This window comes from Vitis riparia, chromosome 18, assembly GCF_004353265.1.
Source record: "Vitis riparia cultivar Riparia Gloire de Montpellier isolate 1030 chromosome 18, EGFV_Vit.rip_1.0, whole genome shotgun sequence".
NCBI lineage: Eukaryota > Viridiplantae > Streptophyta > Magnoliopsida > Vitales > Vitaceae > Vitis > Vitis riparia.
The window spans coordinates 6647774-6668224 of record NC_048448.1 but is presented as its reverse complement, the minus strand read 5'-3'; the positions used below and the strand labels follow the sequence as shown (position 1 = coordinate 6668224).

The window sequence follows — 20451 nt, the reverse complement described above, 5'->3', positions numbered from 1 at the left end:
GGCATCTTGGACTTACAAAGCTTGAACAGTGGTAGACCATGGTGAAAAGAGAAATAGAGGGGAATAGAGGGGGAAAAAAAATAATTTACAGCAATTAAATCATGGTGGCTGTACGGAGATGGAAAATGGAGAAGTGGTCATATCACACTTTTGGCAAAAGCAAAAGGCGGTGATATGGGACACGGCCTCATTGCACCAGGGCTAGGATGCCGTGCTGACCATAGAGTAATAGAAAATGACGCTGAATTCAAATGGATCATGTACCATTCAAAGATGCCAATCGTGTGGCATTTAAGATAGCAGTCACATGAAAGTGCAGTCCCGTGTGGCTTTCCAGGGGTCCCTGGCTTATAGCATGGTGCCAATGTGGACCATTGCGACTGGCACATGCACTAAGGGACGGACACCTTCTGTGTCACCTAGTGAGGTATGGGTACCACAACTACAGGGAACAATTGTTGTCCTTGGTAGACCAGGACTCAGGAGGTGAGAGTTTTGTGGCAACCGCAACCGGGTTTGGAGGAATTAATTGGGTAAGCCTGGTCACTATAGAAGCCTATGCCTAATGCCTAAAGCCTAATGGAGTGGTGGTGTTGTTTTCAGTTTCCATAGCTGACTTCAATACCCCATTCTTGGCCCACTTCAGTGTTTTCTCTCTCACTCACTCTGTGAACATATTTCTTTAATACCTTGGACATGTCTATGATAACAACTCCACATAATAATAGAGGATGAGCCCCGCCTTTGCCACTACCACAAGGGTGGCTTGTTTTATTTATTTGGTTGGAAAGAAGGATGAGACAACAGTATGCAAAACACGTGGATGATAAACTTAAAAATAGCTTGCCGCTTGCTGGACCTGGACTATCTTTAATCATAATTCTATTGCACGTATCTTTGTTTTTCTATTTTAGTGGGTTGACGTTATTTTGTTTTGCTATGTGGTGTTTGACCCATTACCTCAGTTTGGTGGTTTGACCATCAGGCCTGGTTGGAGTTCAACTGGATTCCTCCTTACTCAAATTGACAAAGCAACTAAAGGGAGAAAGAAGTGGGGGAAGGAGGAGTCCAAGAAGCTATGAACTCTAGGGAATTAGAGAAAAGATTCGAAGCTTGCTTGGGTTACATTACTTTTTCTGGTGGGGTTTGCAAAGGTCAAACTCCACGACCAATATGGAAGTTGCTTCAGCTGGATTATGATGAATACTCTAGTGTGCGAGTCAACCACTGGTCAGATGCTCAAATTCACTGACAATGACAGAAAGATTGAGGCATGAGCATCAACATCAGAGAAATTGGATACCAGCACCACTCCACTCATTCCTAGACTTAAGTCTTAACAAATCGATCTCTGTATGCTTAGAAGCCAAGAATACATAGATACCCATACTTCGTGTGCAGGAGCCACAATGATGGAGACCCTAAGAACATAAGATTTTCACAACTACAAAATATTAATAAAATGAGGGGAAGAATGATATTAGGTATCGTGGGTACTTCCAAAGGTGGAAACCCCACATACATATAAAAAGATCACCTTTTCTTTCTTTTGAGTAACCTACAGGAATCAACACTAAACACGGAAATCCCTACGTCTGAATAAATTAATAGTTCATAACTGGTCAATATATTGCCAGTATCAAAACTTGTTTTTCATTTTACAGGGGATTTACAAAGGCTTAAGTAAATTCAGGCATTTGCTCGAGCAACAATGAAAAGCATACTAAAACTAACATAAATTGTTAATTAACCCATATTATGCACGAAGACCAAAGTACTCTTTCAGGCTATCTACTATAGTTATTTGATAACCAAAGTAATACTTTCATGAGAATGCAAGTCACAAGTTCAAGTCTAGGGCCAAGTAGTACTTCATTAGCATTAACTAGGTATAACAAATGAGGAAAAACATTTCATCACACAAGGATTAACATATTTGTTTCATTAAGAACTTATCTTCTTCATAAGGTGCTTGTATTTTCTCAAAACTGGTCCTGGTATTCTATTTCAAACTTCTTAGCCCTCAACATCATAGGGCTTAAAACATATTTTCTTCACAAGGATAGGAAATCCACTGATATGTGAGAGCATTCTTAGTTCTAGAATTATGTGTACTGTGAGCTCAAACAATTGAGCCAAAACAAGCCATGCAGTAACATTTGGATGCCTGCATGCATACAACATGCACAAACACCTAGTTTGCAGAACTGAAAGAGACCTGTGATGACCTCCTTAGAACAGGAATCATGACCAACTAAGGCCCAAGGGAATGGACAAACCTTACCTATTCCCTGGAAGAAATAGGCATCCTGTAATGGCATGCTGGCTGTTAGATACATGATCAGAGTAGCTTATCAATTGAATGATTATGTACGAACATGACTTATCAAAAGTTAAAGAAAATCCTTTCACAACAGCAATCATTTCATTGCAACTGAACCAAGCATGTCTATGAGAAGATTTTTGCCAAGATAAGGATAAAATTAAATGAAGGAATAATTAATGTCTCATTTGGATACAATTCTTATTTTTTGTTTTTAAAAATAGGAAGTAGGCTTACCTTGTATCCTTAAAAATTACTTCCAAAAATTTAAAAATTTGAGGTAGTAAAAATTTTTTAACACCTCCATTTTTTTAAACTATTTTTAAAAATCACTACCTGTTTAATATAAACCTTTAAAAGTTTTTGTATTTTATATAGAAGTTATTACTATTTTCTGTTTTTAAAAATAGAAAACATGGAAATATATCCAAACAGACACTAAGTTAACATAAAGCTCCAAATCAATGCATGATAGGAAGACTGTACACTAGAGTTGCTTAATATATATGCCCAAGAAATCTAACAAGAATTCTCATCCTCATGGAGCATGTACCGTGTATTTTGCCCATTCTTACAAAATTAGTTTTAAATTAAGATTGTTAACAACTCCAAAGGACCCAGCCTAATGGTTCAAATCTACATACAGTGACTCAACTAGTTAACCCAGAGTGTAAATCCTCTAAATATTGAATAAAAGCAATAATTTCTGCCTACCAAGTTTGCAGTCATGATCTCCAGGTTTTTATCCATGTAACATAAAATAAAATCTTTAGCAAAGTTGATGGATAATGATGTAACATACTACCAGCTGCAACTTCACAACTACTCATTCTTGGTTTCTCCATCATTAATTTCTGCAAGCTCTTCCATTTCATCCATGTCATCAATGGGAATATCTTCGTTGTAATCCTCTGCTTCATTTTAACCAATTAAGGACCATAAATTATATAAACAATACTTCATCCTATAGAAACATTCTAAAATATTGTTTAAAAAGAATAAAATAAAATGAAATTTTCAGGCTTATTCACAAGAATAGAATTTAATTTATGATAACGATCACACAAGTTACAGCATAATACAGGGCTGAGAGAGAGAGAGAGAGAACTCTTTTAGAGATAAATTTAATTTATCAAGAGCATAGGTATAAAATTAACTTTAATCTAGTTTTCCAAATATTTTTATATGTAGACATAAATTCCTTTATTTATAGGCATATTCATACAACATTTTTGCAGAAAAGTTCTACAATTTTTTTTTTTTTTTGATCCGTAAGTAATATGTGTATTGCAAAAGGAGGCGCTAAAGAAGTGACTCAAATAGATACAGTGTAGAAACAACTCACCCCCTTACAAAAGAACCCAAGCCACTGAGACAGCACAAAAAACCCTCTCCCTTAACGCATACACACCCATTCAATAAAATCTATTAAGGTCGAAGGACCATTTTTTATCCACAATTTGGTTTCCGACCAAAGTAAATCACAAAAGAAATTTTCAGCTTTTGGATGGACAGCACACCGTCCTCAAAAGCAATTGAATTCCTAGCCTTCCAAATAACCCAAAACAAGCATAACGGCCCCAAAAGCCACGCCACCTTCCTCTTTTTGCCCACAAAGGAGCCTCTCCAACCTATGAGAGTTTCCTTAACCAAACGTGGAAATACCCAAGAAACTCCAAAAAAAGAGAGGAGCAAAGTCCACACCTCCCTTGTTCTTTCACAATAAAGGAGCAGGTGGTCAATCGACTCCCCACACTTTTGGCAAAGAAAACACCTATTTGCCAAAACCCAACCCCTCTTTTGCAAACGATCCAATGTCAAAACTCTACCCCACGAAGCCTCCCACGCAAAGAAGCTAATCTTGGGCTGAGCACATGACCTCCAAATAATCTTTGAAGGGAACAAAGAAAAAGATACCGGCTGCGGTGCCTTATACAAGGACTTTACCGAAAAAACCCCATCCTTTGATTTCACCCATCTCACTCTGTCCTCCTTATCCACCCTCACCCTCTTCCCTTCCAAATAACAAAGTAATCTTCCCACTTCTTCCATCTCCCAATCATTAAACGGCCTATTGAAAGTAGGAGTCCAACTTCCCCTCCTATCCCCCTAGGTTGTCCAAACTTCATTTACCCAAGCCTCTTTTAACGTTGCTAAGGCAAAAAGTGAAGGGAAAGTCTCGCTTAAAGGGCTGGAACCACACCACTTATCTTTCCAAAACCTCACATTCTTACCATCCCCCACCTCAAAACCAAAAAAAGGGATTACAAGTTGTCCCACCTTATTTATAGCTTTCCACAAACCAACTCCATATGCCTCCCTAATCTCACAAGATCTCCATCCTCCAATTTCCTCCCCGTACTTCCTTCTGATCACCTGATTCCAAAGGGCCTTTTTTTCGTTTGCAAAGCGCCATGCCCATTTGCCCAAAGAGAGCCTTATTGAACAAACCAAGGCTCTTAACCCCCAAACCTCCTTTACTTTTGTCCACACACAATCGGCCACCTAACTAAGTGATGTTTTTGCTCAAGAGAGCCACCTTCCCACAGAAAATCCCTTTGTATCTTTTCCAACCTCATCCTAACCGCCCTAGGTAAATGGAAGATTGACATAAAATAGATTGGTAGGTTGGACAGAGTACTCCGAATTAAAGTAATCATTCCTCCTTTTGAGATGTATTGTCGCTTCCACATAGCCAATCTCTTTCTGAATCTTTCCTCTATTCCATCCCATACACCAATAGATTCGAAAGGGGCACCCAAAGGCATTCCTAGGTAGGTGGAGGGCAAAATTCCCACTTTATATCCAAATTCATCCGCCAACTCTCCCACATTTTCAACTCTGCCAACTGGGATCAATTCACTTTTTTCCATATTCACTTTTAACCCTGACAAAGCCTCAAACCACATTAACAGCCAGTACAAGTGTGTCAACTGATCCTCTTTAGCTTCACAAAACACCAACGTGTCATCAACAAACAATAAATGTGTAATCTGAACCCCTTCACCCCTTCTTCCTCGAACCATACAAGGCGTCAAAAAACCTGCAGCAACTGCTCTTTTCATCAAACAGCTAAAAGCCTCCATCACTATTACGAATAAATAAGGCGAGAGGGGTCTCTTTGCCTTATGCCCTTTGAGCCCTGGAAAAAACCCGTTGGACTACCATTCACCAAGACTGAAAAACTGACAGTGGATAAACACCACTTTATCCAACTACACCACCTTCCTCCAAATCCCATTTTCCCTAATACCGCCAACATAAATGACCAATCCACATGGTCATAGGCTTTCTCGATATCTAATTTGTACAAAATTGCCCCTCTATTACTTTTCAGAATGGAGTCTATTGCCTCATTTGCGATCAGAACTGCGTCCATAATCTGCCGCCCCTCCACAAAAGCATTTTGAGACAAAGATATCACTTTGGCTAACACTCCTTTTAACTTGTTAGCCAACACCTTAGCTAACCATTTGTAAAGCCCTCCCACCAAACTTATTGGCCTAAAGTCCTTCAAGTCCTCAACCCCCCCTTTCTTAGTAATCAAAACTAAGAAGGTTGCATTCAGGCTTTTGACAAATTTCCCCGTCTCATGAAACTGTTTGAACAAATTCATAACTTCCTCCTTCACAAAATCCCACGAAAACTGCCAAAAGGCCATTGAGAAGTCATCCGACCCTGGTGCTTTTTCTCCGCAATAGTCTGCCAACGTTTCAAAAACCTCCTCCTCTGAAAAGGGCTTCTCCAGCCTCTCCACATCCCTCACTTCCAACCTTTCAAAAATTAACCCATCTATACTACGCTTCCAGTCACCAGGATCTATCAATAGCTCTTGAAAATTTCTACCAACCTCCTCTTTGATTTCACTTTCCTCAGTTAAACACCTCTCATTCACCTTTATTCTATTCAGTTGATTCCTCCTACTGTGAGCATTTGCCATTTTATGAAAAAACTTGGTGTTTTTGTCCCCCTCTTTCAGCCAGATTTCCCTAGACTTTTGCCTCCATGACACTTCTTCCAATAAGGCTCACTTCTTATATAACTCTCTTGCCTCCTCCTAGCCTCTTCTTCTTCCATTGACAGAGAACGACCCCTCTCTTCCTTATCCCAGTAATCTATTAAAATCCACGTTTTCTGCTTCTCGCAATCAATCTGACCAAAAACCTCTTTATTCCAGTTTCTTAACAACGGTTTTAAAGCCTTCAATTTTTCAGTCAAGATGAAACTAGCCGATCCGCTCACTTGAATCCCCTCCCACCACTGTCTTAGCACTTCTTTAAAGCCCTCACTTTTCAGCCCCATATTCTCAAATCTAAAAGGTATGGGTCCTCTCCTCATTCCTCCCTCATCCAGAAGAATCGGGGCATGATAAAAAACCGGCCTAGCCAGAACAGTTTGGACCGCCCCCTGGAAATGAGCTTCCCACTCCTCATAAATAAGGAATTGATCAATTCTTGACTTTGATCGATTATTGAGACCTCCACACCACGTGAACACCCCCCCTTGAAGAGGCAAGTCCCTTAAATCTAACTCCTCGATCACCTCTGAAAATCTCCTCATCGCCTAGGACAATCGGCCTCCTCTGCTCCTCTCAGAGGGGAATCTAATCATGTTGAAATCTCCTGCTATGCACCATGGTTCATTCCATAACTCTCTAATTGCCCCTAGCTCACCCTAAAATTCTTCTCTCTCGACTTTCACTGTGGGCCCATAAACTCCTGAGAAACACCAATAGAAACCATCCTCACAGTTCTTAAATCGGCAAGAAACAGTAAATTTGCCCACCTCCATCTCCTCTAATTGCAACACCCTGTTATCCCAAAACACCAAAACCCCCTAGCCGCCCCCTTGGAATTTAAAACCTCCCACTCCAAGCATCTTCCAACCCCGAGGCTTTTGACCAAACCATTCAACATCTCTTGGATTTTTGTTTCCTGGAGACACACTAAGTCAACCTTCTGTGATTTAATCACACCCTTTATTAATTTTCTTTTTTCCTTATCGTTTAACCCTCTTACATTCCAAGATAGAATTCTTAACTTCATCTAACAGCCTCTTGATGGCCCCGATCCCCTTCTATTCCACCATAATTCACCGACCACTCAAGTTTCTTTAACTCCCGATCAAATTTCGAAAGTCTCTGACTTTTCCTCTTTTTTCCAGTGACCCTCTCAGAACAATCCCTTCTTTCCCTTATTCTATTGAGGAGTTTCAAGATCTCTCTTTCAAAGCCCTCCGCAGGCATTCCCAAGCACTGACAAAATCTTGCTAGGAAACTATACCTCCAAGACTCCTCGTCATCATATTCTTTCTCAGCCCTGTCGTCCTTTCCCTCTTCCAACAAAAAATAAATACCCTCTCCCATCTGATCGTCCCTTTTTTCCGCCGGACACACTCTCAACGGAGTAAAGTTTAACGTCCCTTCACCACGACGTCAATACCACACCTCTCCTCCATCACAATCACAACTCCCCCCCCCGAGAAAGTAGATGAAGAAGAGACCCTTCCCTCCCAAAAGTAAACTGCAGAAGGCTTAAGAGTGGAATACCTGGCATTTTCCTCCATCAGCCACTCGTCTGCAAAAGAAACCCTTCCATTCTCACTTCTCTCCGCTGCTACAAACATCTTGCCAGGCAAGAGTTGTTCTTCGAACCAGTTCACTGAGTGCGACCGACCTAAAGAAGCCCTAGCTTCTTTTAAATGTCTTTCCTTTGTGGGCCTAAAAAAAGGGCAAGCCCACAAAGCTTCAATGGGCCGACCCTCTAAAAAACCCAAACTGGGCCTGCCTTCCACCCCACCTGGCCCAAAACATGGAGGGCTTGAATGGCCATCACTGTAGGCCCGCTCCGACCCTCCGCTGGACTGCCCCTTTTCCCAGCAGTCCCGCGGCCCACTTAGCTTCTCCCTCTCTCTTAAAGCCCAATTTAGATGGATTTGAGAGACTTTAAGAGTGGGCTTACACTGATAAGGCCTATTAACCCCTTCACTTAAGCCCATCTCTCTTCTCCATTTACCACCATTCTTCTTCCCCAAAGCTGAAAAAGCTTTAGCTGTACCAGACGTCCCGTCTCCATCAAGCTTTTCTTCTCCCCTAACTTTTCTGACTAAATCTGCCCCCACAACCTCTGCAACATGCCAAATTTCCTTTCCTTTGCTACTGCTACTCTCCGCGCGTGAGCCCACTTCCCTTTCTTGCCTTCTCCTTCTCATCCCTCTTCTTCTTCATCATCGACACCACCTTAGATAACCATGGCAGCCTCTCCCACCACAGTTGTAATGCATAGCAGTAATCATCACCGCTAAATGCAAAGTTCCTGGAAAAAAATTCCCCCTATTCTTCACCAAAATTCTGGCCCACTGGAGCTGAGAGCAGTTCCTTTTTTCTCCATCCACCTCAACAAAAGCCTCCATGTCTCCTATTCTCTTAAAAATTTCTTCACTCCAGCAATGAAGCGGGAGTCCCACCACTCTTACCCAAACATCTTTTGTTTGGCTTCCTACCTTTAAGCATCCTGCCTCCACGCTCCATCTCTCTAAATGCAACACTTCGTCTTTAAATCGTCGCGTCCCCCTCTTTAGTGTTCTCTCTGCCTCTTCTTCATCTTCGAACTCCAGCATCATGAGAAGTCCTCCCATACTCAGCACTTTCAATCCTTTTCTTATGTTCCAACTGTGCTCACCCCATTTTCTAACCGACTGCAACTCCGACTCCCCCACTGACCCGGTACCCCATCTTCCAACAAGGCACCTGCCCAGTCCCTCCTCCCTATTCCTCAATCATCTCCCTCCAACTTGAAGCCATAAAGCATCTCCTTGCCTTCCAACCGGCTCCTTGGTCACATCCACAAAAGACTTCTTCTCACCCTCCACTTTCTTTCCATGGCAACTTTCTTCATTTTTTTTTCTATTATCACCCCTTTTGACTTTGACTCACCTCGTAGGGCTACTTCCAGCTTTACTTCCTCTTGCGTTACTACCCCTAAATCCTGAAGTTTCTCAGCAAAACAAGCCCAACCTCCTGGCAAAACCTCTTAGACTCCACATCAATAACAGAACAGAGAATGTATCTCCCCGCCCCATTTTCGCGTCTTTCCACTTTAAACTTTCTACCCTCTTCCTCCCACACTTTAGCTAAACTTCCTTTCCTTTCCTCCCTACAACATTCTTCAAGACCTTCCAGAAACTTTCTCAAACTTGTCACCCCAAATCTGATCTAGGAGGATAAACCTCTACTCCTTTCCACAATGGTGCCTTGTATCTTCCCTCTGACTTCCTCTACTGAAACCTCAAACGTCTTTGACTCAATCGCAAACCACCTCTTTCCCCCTCTCATCTCACGATACTATGACCTTGGTAAAATATAAACTTTTTAGAAAAGTTATACAATTTATAAGCCATTTTTACAGTTTAATTTTCTAACCTCGATTGGGCAAGGTTATTCAAGCCCTTGCTCCAAGTAAAGGACCCCCCATTGCCAATTTTCATTATTCCACTATATTGGACTTTTGCATAGATTGTTCAACATTGCCAAATTTGATCGGGTTCCTCCTAGAGGCATAGCAGAGATATTAAGAATTTCTTTGATGGAAACCTTCCAAAAGGGAAGATTCTTTGGTAGATGGCTCCTTTATCTTTGACTTAGTTTATTTGGTTAGAAAGGAATGCAAGGATTTTTTAGGGTAAATGAAGATTGGTGGATGTAATTTGGGACTCGATTTTCATTTTCTCTTCCCTATGAGCCTTAGTCACCAAGCCTTTTGTGGATATTCCATTGTATTAATGCTAGATTGGAAGAGTGCTTGCTACTCAAATCAATACGAAGCAGGAGGCAATGGTTGATTGGTTAGCCTCCAATAAGTTCAGTAAAATTAAACCGACGGATGTTCAATGGATAACCCTAGATAGATGGGTATTGGAGGTGTGATTAGAGACCATTCTGGTACAATATTGAGAGCTTCCTCTAAGCATGTTGAAATGGAGTTAGCCATAAGGACAGAGATATTGGAGTTATTGGAGGGTTTGATGCAAGCAAAAGTTATATCTCTATCCAATCTAATTGTAGAGGGAGATTCTGCCACTGTAATATCCTGGGTGAATTATAAGGAAAGGGATTTATGGAAGTTTGACAACTGGATGCGTAAAGTCATAGATACTACAAATGAATTAGGCTATTCTTTATCTTGGATTCCTTGTACAACTAACCAAGTCACAAATCAATTAGCCAAACAAGGAGCAAAGCATATGGCCTCCTCTATTGGAAATTTCCTTCCCCACCGAGTGTCAATTGTTTTTCCTCTTATATGTGTGCGGATTTTTTATGAGGGGCTAATTTTTGTGGTTCTATTTCTTGGTTACTTTCTACCATCTTTTGTACATCTTTGAAGGATTGCTTATCCTTCTTGCATTTATCAATTGAGTGATGAATGAAAATGCTTGTTTCTGATTAAAAAAAGAAAAAAAGAAAAGCAATGTCCTACCAAAATAAAATGTCCAAAAGAAAAGAAAATTAAAACTTAAAGACAAAATTAAAGCAGTTGGCCTACTTCAACTACCACTGATAAAGAATGAGAAAATATACCTCTAGAAATCAATGACATTGGACTGTGGGTTGGATCTCTTGATTCTAATGTGTTATCCAGAAGATAGGGAAGTTCTAAAAATTGCAACAAAAGCTCCGTTTGAGGGTTCCGATGATAACCTACCAAAGAAAAAAAAATATAGTCAAAGCATCAATATATATTTTTCACATCACTTGTTCCTTAAACCATGGTTGGAGAATAGTACATTAAACAAAAAGTAACAATATCCATGAACCTTAAAAAAATTAGCATGCATGCTGCAAAACCAGATCTAGAAAAATTTATTTCTTTCTTTTTGAATGGCAGAGTGGAAGGCAGAATGATATCACAACTTTGATATTTATCCAACTTGATATCACATATTCAGACTTAGGCCACAAATTTCTTAGGTACTACTGAAGAACAATAGAAAATTAATCTAAATCAGTCAGCACTCCAATTCAAGAATATTAACTAAGAAGGAAGCCACAACTACTATCCAACAGATAATGTGCACCACTGGCTTCTTGCCTGGATGGTATCTAATGAATGATATCAAGTGGTAATCATTAGCCCAATCCCCATTTAGTATAAAAAAAAACAATAGGCCACACAAATGCACATCTATCAAGCTGCTGAGGACAAGAAATTATATTTCTATATTATAAAACATAAACACATACTAAAAAGATAAGTTCTAATGCCTAAAGAAACATAAGTCTTTTATGTCTAGACCTTTTCTGCAGTAGAAATCTTTAGGCATTTGGACAGAATATATAGGAATTTCTTGTTTTTCATATACACTGACTGCATTTCTGACCTCATGAAAAGGGATGTCAGACCAACTTCGTAGAATTCCATTTATTACAATTTTTTTAAAAAAAACTAGAGAAGAAAGAAAGATGTGATTACTTTTTTATTTTTGTGAATGGTTTGAAGCCAATTTAATTTGCACCAAGTCAGGGACTGACCATATTGTAGGATCCTAAATTTATGATCTCACTTAGAGAACTTCTAATTTAATTTCTTATTTCAGAGGGTAAAAAAAAACCCCAATCTCATGGAGACAAATCAAGGTACAAACCACATTAAAAGTGAAATCTGATATCTCAAAACCCTTACCAGAAAAGCAACTATTGGAGGCAGATTGAGAGGGATCATAGCATGGAACCGTTTGAACAAATTCAAAAGGTTTGGCCCCCCTTGTTAGTAGCCTACTCCTTACCCAATCACGACAATCTTGCATGTCAACCTGTGCACCCCTACATTCCAAAGCATAAAAGTTAACAGGCTATCTCTTATATAAAAACAGGACCACAATGAAAATGTGATTTGAGTAATAATAATCTGAAATAATGCATATAGAGAAGATACACAGACCCCAAATTTGCACGATGGATGGTTAAAGGAAAGATAGAGTTGAACTTCCGTGTTATTGCCAACCATTCTTCATCATACTGAATCTCATAAGGTCCTGGCACTGTTTCTATTTCAACAATCTAAAACTCGCTCAGTACCACCAATTGAGGCATTTAATTTCCAGCAATGACTACATTAAAAGCCCTTAAAACATAAATGAAAATAACAAGGGCTACCTGCAAAAATTTGCGACCTGGAAGGCACTTATCAAGTGCAAGAAATTTAGTCACTTGACCAACCTCCCCATGTTGAACAAGAGCAGCAAATTTGCAGTGTAGGTGAGCTGAAAACCAGTAGGAAGGTTTCAGTTTTTCCAGCAGTTCTGCAGCAGCCTTGCTTCCCAAAGTTCTTTCCTGGATCTGAAATAGCAAATGTTTTTTGTTTTTTATTATTTTTAATAATAAAAAACAAATTCCTTGAAATGAATTAGCAAGTATAATGAAGGACAAGATATCATCTGAAATATACAAAATCTTATCACAGATGGACCCAAAAAAAAAGGTCTAAACTACTCCAAAAGAGAAGCAAAGAAGTTGCACAGCTAAGAAGGAAAATGGATAGTGACTGCAAGAGATCCCATAACTCTGGGAGGTAACAGATCCCCTACAAAAGTAGTCAACTTCTAGGCTCCTTGCTTTGCTAAAAGATTTGCAATAAGATAGCTCTGTACAAAGCCCAAGGAAAAGAATGTTCCAAATCCATAGCAATATTGATAAATGGTAAAGCCACCTAACATACTTCCACAAACCTCTTTCCTTATTAGCCACCCCATGAAATGAACTATCATAATCTCCCTTGACCACGAAGATTGGAGCGACTCAAACTCGTAGCCTGCACTACACCTTCCAAAAGTTGTAGTATCTCTGCCTTGATGACCAAACCTTATCCAACAGTCAGAAAAAGCTTTTAATATCATCCCACCATAATCCCAAGTATTCCGCAAATACCTAGCTATTTTGGGCTCCCCAATGAACACTTATCAAAGTTATAACAGAAACTATAGGAGGCAGTTTCCACACAGGATGTATCTCCCTGACTATCCTTCTAGAATTACAAGCAAGGTTCCAATCTTCTAAAAGAAAGCTCAAAGGAGCAAAACCTTAAAGACTCTAGTGGCAAAAGCCCAAAAGGAAAAGAAAGAAGTGTACCCAATCCCTAACAATCTCTTCTTCAAGGCAACCTTCTGATCCAAGCCACAATAGGTAAAGTACAACTTCATATCAAAAAGGCGCACAACAAAAAAGCCAAACTAGAATATCTTGAAAAGCTCATGCCGTCTCTTTCACACTTATACTTATCTCCAATTGGTCTTGATTCGAGAGCTTGGTCTCTATCTTCTTCAAGTTTATTTACATTAAAGTCGTTCTTTTCAGTACCATCCAACCATATTGATCCAACTCCATCATTCCCTATTGATTTTGTTTGGAAATTACAAGCTTCATTTAAGGTCAAATTCTTTGCTTGGTTAATAGCACTCGAGAAGGTAAACACCAATGACATGCTACAACTGAGAAGATCCTACAAAGCTCTCAATCTTGATGCTTGTTTGTCGTGTATGGAGAATGGTGAAACAGTAAATCATATCTTCTTACATTGTCCATTGAGTTTAGGGCTTTGGTATATACTATTTAGTTTGGCTCATATGGATTAGGTTCCTCCTAAGAGTATATGTGACATGATAATTATTTCATATAAAGGATTGGGAAGTACCAATAGAGGCACGGTGTTGTGGCAGTTTACTTGTCTTGCTCTAATGTGGGTTGTGTGACTAGAAAGAAATGCTAGGATTTTTTAGGACAAGGTAAGAACTTCAGAGGGTCTTTGGGACATAATTCATTTCTTAGCCTCCTTTTAGGTCTCTTTCATTACAACTTTTAAGGGTGTTCCCCTTAATTTGATCCAATTGGATTGAATGTTAATGTGTAGTTCTAACAGTGTGGCTTAGTAAGGATAGATTATTTTTGTATATTCTCACATGGGACATAGCTTGTGGAACCTCATAGTTGTATAGATTCTTGAACTTGAAGGTTCTTACTTTCTTTTCATGTTCTTTTTGGAGGATCTCTCATCCTTCTTTGTACTTATTTTTACTTATCTTAATATATCATATTGTTGTTTCTCATCATAAAAATAAAAAAATAAAAAACTAGAATAGCTATTCAATGTGAACTTAATACTAGAGAAAGAGGGCAATATCACATGTTTGGAATAATGAATATAGAGAAAGATAGCATTGTAAGTGAGATCAACAAGTTAGATGGGCAATATACCCAAAACCATGTAATATAGGGATTGCCAATCCCATACCCTAATTATTTCTCTACATTGCTGCCCCAACAGCACCATTGACATTGATGCCACTTGTTCTTCCCAAATCCATCAGCTTACCTAGAACCAATTGATGTCAAGAAGCTCAGACTGAATTTAGTGAAGTTGTGACAATCAATCTAATAAGACAGTTAAACCATACAAGTTCACAAAAGCAACAATGATGGAATTTCAAGAGTGAGATTTTGGAAGGACAAATGGTGCAGGAACAATACCCTTTATGATTATTTTCCTTCTTTATATGCTTTAGTGGATTCAAAAGATGCATGGGTAGCAGACTATTAGGATTCTTTGGGGGAAGAGGAGGGATGGAATCCCCGGTTCTCTAGACCTTTCAATGATTGGGAGGTGGAGGCGGTGGAGAGGTACCTTTTGACTTTACAAGGAAAGAGGCTAGTCATTGACTTGGAGGATAGGGTGCTTTGGAAAGAGACTAAGGACATGCATTTTTCTGCTAAATCCCTTAATAGTGCTCTTGAACCTAGAAGTGCAGTCTCGTTTCCATTGAACATCATTTGCAGCCCTTGTGTTCCTAAGGTGGGTTTCTTTGCTTGGGAAGCATCGTGGGAGAAGGTTCTAACTTTGGATCAACTCAAAAGGAGGGGGTGACCACCCATAGCTAATAGATGTTTCCTTTGTTGTGCTGAAGAAGAGCCGATTAATCACATTCTTATCCATCATTCCAAGGCTAGGGTTTTGTGAGAGCTTGTTTTTGCGCTTTTTGGTGTGATGCGGGTCCTTCCACTTTCGGCTAGATCCCTCATAGGTTGTCATGGATCCTTTGTGGGCAAGAAGCGTACAAAGGCTTGGATGACAACTCATCTTTGTTTATTTTGGTCGGTCTGAAAGGAAAGAAACATGATAGCTTTTGAAAATGAGGACTCTCGATTCAAATGAAGAAATATTTTTTTGCATGTAATCTTTGGTTTTGGTCTAAGTCATGTATATTAATCAACTTTTTTGATTGATTGGGTTCTAGATGAGGGCTGATGAGTTTTTTGTATCCCTTCTTCTTTTTGTTCTTACCTTTAAGCGCCTCTTGTATACTCCCCGTATGTTTTGGGTTGCCCTTTAGGTGACCTTTTCTCTTAATATATTTTTTCTATGTGATCATCTATCAAAATCCCATATCTAACATCAATCAAATCTGTCAAGACTTTATAACTACATAATTATAATAAACACATCAATGAATATACTAGCATTTGAACTAAAACAATATAGAAATTCATCTTAATGAGAGAATATATTAAAGCCTTAGTAGGATCCATGAAGAGCATGCTAGGTAAACTTGTAAATTAATGCATTGCCTTAATACACTTTTAATTACCTCTTTCTCAAAAAAAGGTTTGTATCGAACAAGTTCCTTCCAGTTCCCATGGTCAGTGATGCCACAAGGCCAATCATGTGAAAGAAAGATATCAATCGGTTCTTCAACTTGCATAAGTTTATGGACATCATATTCACGAACATGATATACAGACCGGATATCCCTTTCATTATAAGGTGGTCGCTCATAGTGTCCTGCTCATAAAACACCTATTTTGATTTGATACCAAGGATCATTGCCACACAAAACAAATATAGTTTAATTAACTCAACAGTAAGCATATTAGCAAGCCTCTATATAGGTAGCAAAACTCAGCCTTTTAACTTCTATTGATTTGTTCTAATGAAATGTTTCTATTGAAGAATATCTTGTCCTTTAATTTAGGAAATTATCGTACAACAATGATAAGTCAAACTTTTTATTTATCAAGAGTGTTCCTAATTTATAAGGATGGTTAGAGTTAGTTTTCAATGATAGAGTTAGTTTCCAATTTAAATTTTGAATTTCCCAAACAAGGCTATGTAATTTGATAGATATATACCATACGTTCTCTTCTTGAATTAATAAGATGGTGCTAGAATTTTCTATAAAAGAAACAAAAAAGCTCATAACCGAAAGATGATACAAAATGCAATCCACTACACCCACATAGTGATGCTCAAATGAGCATATTAATAGCTTAAAAGTAAATATATGATTGAATTGATTAACAAGAAAATAATAATTAACCAACCTAAATGATAATGACGTTCATTATAAATTCCAGAGAGCCCTCCAATACGAATATTTCCAAACTTGACTACTCCAGCAAACCCCAAGAAGTATATGTTAGGCGCTGCCCATCCTCCATAGTACCTAAAAATGCGGCCAACACATTGTAACAATGTACATACGTCAACCATCTAGAATAAAATATCACAAAGTAACCACTAGACATTTTGAAACCTAAATTTTATACCTTAGCCATTACATATATTATGCACTCTATTTTATCTATAAAGAACAAGAGAAAACCCCCAATGTCTAATAAACGGATAAAATATTTTAAGCATACAACATTAAAGAAAGACTAAATTATTAGGTGGAAGTTTCAACATTGAAAGCTCCAAGAAAACTAGCAAAGAAAATATTTTTTCATTATTACTGGAAAAGGATTCCTCATCAACAACTCCTCAATTTCTATTAGTGGTCCCAAACACTCTTTCTTGACAGACTAGACGAAAAAACCGAAAACTTAATGCAAGGCTTATGTGACAACGGAGCATAAGAAGGAATTGGAGGGCATATGCGAGGAACAATATAACAAAAAGCATTGCATTGAAGCACATAAGATGCAGAAGGAAAAAGATATCTGGTGATAAACTCAAACATAATAAGTCATTCTCATCCATTCAATCGAATTTTTTAGCATACCAATGCCTAAAAAGGAATTTTGATTGAGAAAATGAAGGGAGGTATATTAAGTATGGATAAAAAAAAAAATACATGAGAAGGATGAGGAATCCTCCCCACAATTACAAAAAATTGAAAAATAATTGAATTCCTCCATTGTAGAAGGACATCTATACAGGATGGAGTAGACCACATAAGAATATACATAGATATCAAACCCGAACTAAGCTCCTCTCATTGTTGACCAAATCCTTTTGATCTACACACCAAATGCCAATTGAGCTGAATAACATTGAGAGGAATGTCTTTGAAAGTGTTTGTACAAACTAGCAAAGAGTAGAATTGCTAGAGAGTGCCAATAAGGATGAGTATACACTACTTCACAGCACAATTAATGCAGGTTTAAAACATCAATAACAAAACATAGCCATGCATCTATACAGGATGGAGTAGACCACATAAGAATATACATAGATATCAAACCCGAACTAAGCTCCTCTCATTGTTGACCAAATCCTTTTGATCTACACACCAAATGCCAATTGAGCTGAATAACATTGAGAGGAATGTCTTTGAAAGTGTTTGTACAAACTAGCAAAGAGTAGAATTGCTAGAGAGTGCCAATAAGGATGAGTATACACTACTTCACAGCACAATTAATGCAGGTTTAAAACATCAATAACAAAACATAGCCATGGATGCAGAGCAACTAAATTGGGTTAGCGGATCTGGCCTATCTACTTCCTTGAAAAAAAATACTCATTTGTTTTTGTAGCTTTGTAACATCTCATGCAATTTAGTTAATTTAAGGCAATCTAATTTAATTAAAACACAACGAGATCAGAAAATTCGGCACCCACTGAAGCAATAATATTCAGGCCCCATCGATACGCTCTACTTAATCTTTGCCTATCAAAATAAAACAATGATAACTCCAAGCACCTGTCACAGAATAAAGTACGTAGTTCAAAGGTAGTCATCTACAGCAGTTCAATGGTGTCATTACTTACCAGAACCACACCCATCAAATGTAAAGTACCAACATTTTTACCAAAATGCAGTATAGGCAAGAGAGAAAATTACACATCCAAGATATAATCTATAACAAACAAACCATATTGACCCATGCTCCTAGGAAACATTTGTTTCAAGGAAAAAGAAAAAGAAAGGGTTAATCTCCTGTGTACTTTGGTTGCGCCCTATTTCTGTTAGATGCTTTATTTAAGTTATTCCATTCTCCCAGTATAAGAAAATGAAAGTATGAAGTTACTCACAATTCCCACAGGTAATTGGATGCTTCATGATTCCCACCAATGAATATAGTTGGAAATGGGGCAACTTCTTGTCCTGAGTAATACTTCCAGAAAGAGTTCATGCTCTTGTATTTTGGTGGCACATTTAGACTCTCCAAATCCTTTTTGTTCCTAACAGCCTGTTTCCATCAAGAAATCAACTCAGTATGCAATTTTTACCATATATTTGGGCAATACAATGTCAGGGACCCAAAGCCAGCAATTTTTTTTTTGATAAGTATTTGTATTACGAAGAGGCGCTAAAATAGTGGCCAAGACGTACAAGAAAGATACACTCACCGTCTTTCAGCTGAAACAAAAGTCTGTCCAAAAGGATGTACAAAAAACAACCCTTCCCAAAGCCAGCAATAAGTCACTTTGTCCACTATAAAATTTATATACTATTATCAAGATGACTCTTCGCAGCTGTTGAATCAACAACTTTCATCAATGATTTTTCAATACCAAAATTGAGTCTCTGTGCTGCTATTACAGTTATTCTGATAGGAAAATTAAACAATCTTAATTTTACAGGTGTTTTTTTGGACATTCAAATGAAATTGAATGAGTGGCTTCCTTGTATTTTGAATAGCATTTGAAGTTACCCATCCATCACAACTAATACGCCCCCCAAAGAAAAAGGGAACCAGCACAACCGAGTTCATAAACTCAGTTTCAGGAACTCCTAATGATTAACACAATAATTATATCCATGACTTGTATTGTGGCGAAAATTCTTTGGAATGGCCCTATTTTCAATTATAAATGTGCACAGGATAATTTACATGGAAATTGATCGAGGAAATTCTTCACACGTTCAAATGAAGAATAAAGAACGATTATTCTTTCAAATTTCAAAATGAATTCGCTAAGTTGCAACATGGAATCCAATTCTTAATGAGCGAATCAAATATGAGACAATAGTAGAAGCTATACGTACCTGAAAGTCACCGCAGCAAATGAGAAGATCGATTTTGGTGTTCTCAACCTCCTCCAGATACCGGAGAGTTGAGTACACATTATCTAGGTCACCGTGCATGCACCCTTCCACTGCAATCTTCACCATGTACGCATACATAAACACATGTATTTAAAATAAAGTGCATCAATTGAATAAGCAAGAGGAAAATCCGGGAAAACTGATTTGAGGAAGCTCGTGAAACTTACTCTCATGTTGGCGGAGATCGGTTTGAGAGGGTTCAAAGCAACTTCGATTGCAGAAAGGAGAAAAACTGGACTCGATTATGGTTCCGATCACCGAGGGCCCACTGCGGTCTAGGGCTCCTCGAAACGGACTTGTTATTATTAATGTAGCGCAGTGTCCCAATTGCCACTAATCTTTGGGCTAGCCCCGATGCTGTAGTGTTATTAACAGACTATAAAAACAATTTTTTAAGTCAAAAAAATAAATCTTATTTTTTAAAATATTTTTTATTTTGATAGTATAAAAAAAATTATTAAATTAGTTTATATTAATATCAATTAAATTTAATTAAAGTCTTAATAAAAATTTTAAAAAAACATTTTTAAACCAATAAATAATTAAAAATAAATGTTTTTTTGTATAACATGAATTCCAGTATGATAATAAAATCATAAATTTTATTTTGTTATTAAAAAACTAGTACTACTTCAATATATATATATCATTAACAAAGGCTTTTTTTTTTTTGTAAAAATTAATAATAATGTTTTAAAAAAATATTAAATAATAATATTCTACTTAAAATACATTATAAAACAAATAAATTAATATAAATCTTTTTTGTTATATTTGGTTCTTAGTGAGTATTCAAAAAAAATATATAT

General features: G+C 37.9%; 1 protein-coding gene across 1 annotated transcript; it reads right to left on the bottom strand.

Moving 5' to 3' along the window:
- Positions 1-2792: 2792 nt before the first annotated feature.
- Positions 2793-19957, bottom strand: LOC117907053 (lariat debranching enzyme). The gene is made up of 10 exons (XM_034820410.1): positions 19810-19957; positions 19583-19699; positions 18625-18782; positions 16692-16813; positions 15959-16152; positions 12477-12659; positions 12262-12380; positions 12004-12143; positions 10902-11021; positions 2793-3234 (listed from the first exon to the last, which is right to left on the bottom strand). Exons 1-10 carry the CDS (start codon positions 19813-19815, stop codon positions 3146-3148), a joined length of 1248 nt encoding a protein of 415 aa, XP_034676301.1. The 5' UTR covers positions 19816-19957; the 3' UTR covers positions 2793-3145.
- Between the last annotated feature and the right edge of the window lie 494 nt (positions 19958-20451).

What these genes read in the sequence shown, in the direction of transcription:
- LOC117907053 (XM_034820410.1), bottom strand. An exon ending in TTTGCTGCGGTGACTTTCAG is followed by an intron (nt 18,783 to 19,582) that starts GTACGTATAGCT and finishes TGATGGAAACAG; the next exon opens with GCTGTTAGGAACAAAAAGGA. An exon ending in ATCCATCGTGCAAATTTGGG is followed by an intron (nt 12,144 to 12,261) that starts GTCTGTGTATCT and finishes TTTGGAATGTAG; the next exon opens with GGGTGCACAGGTTGACATGC.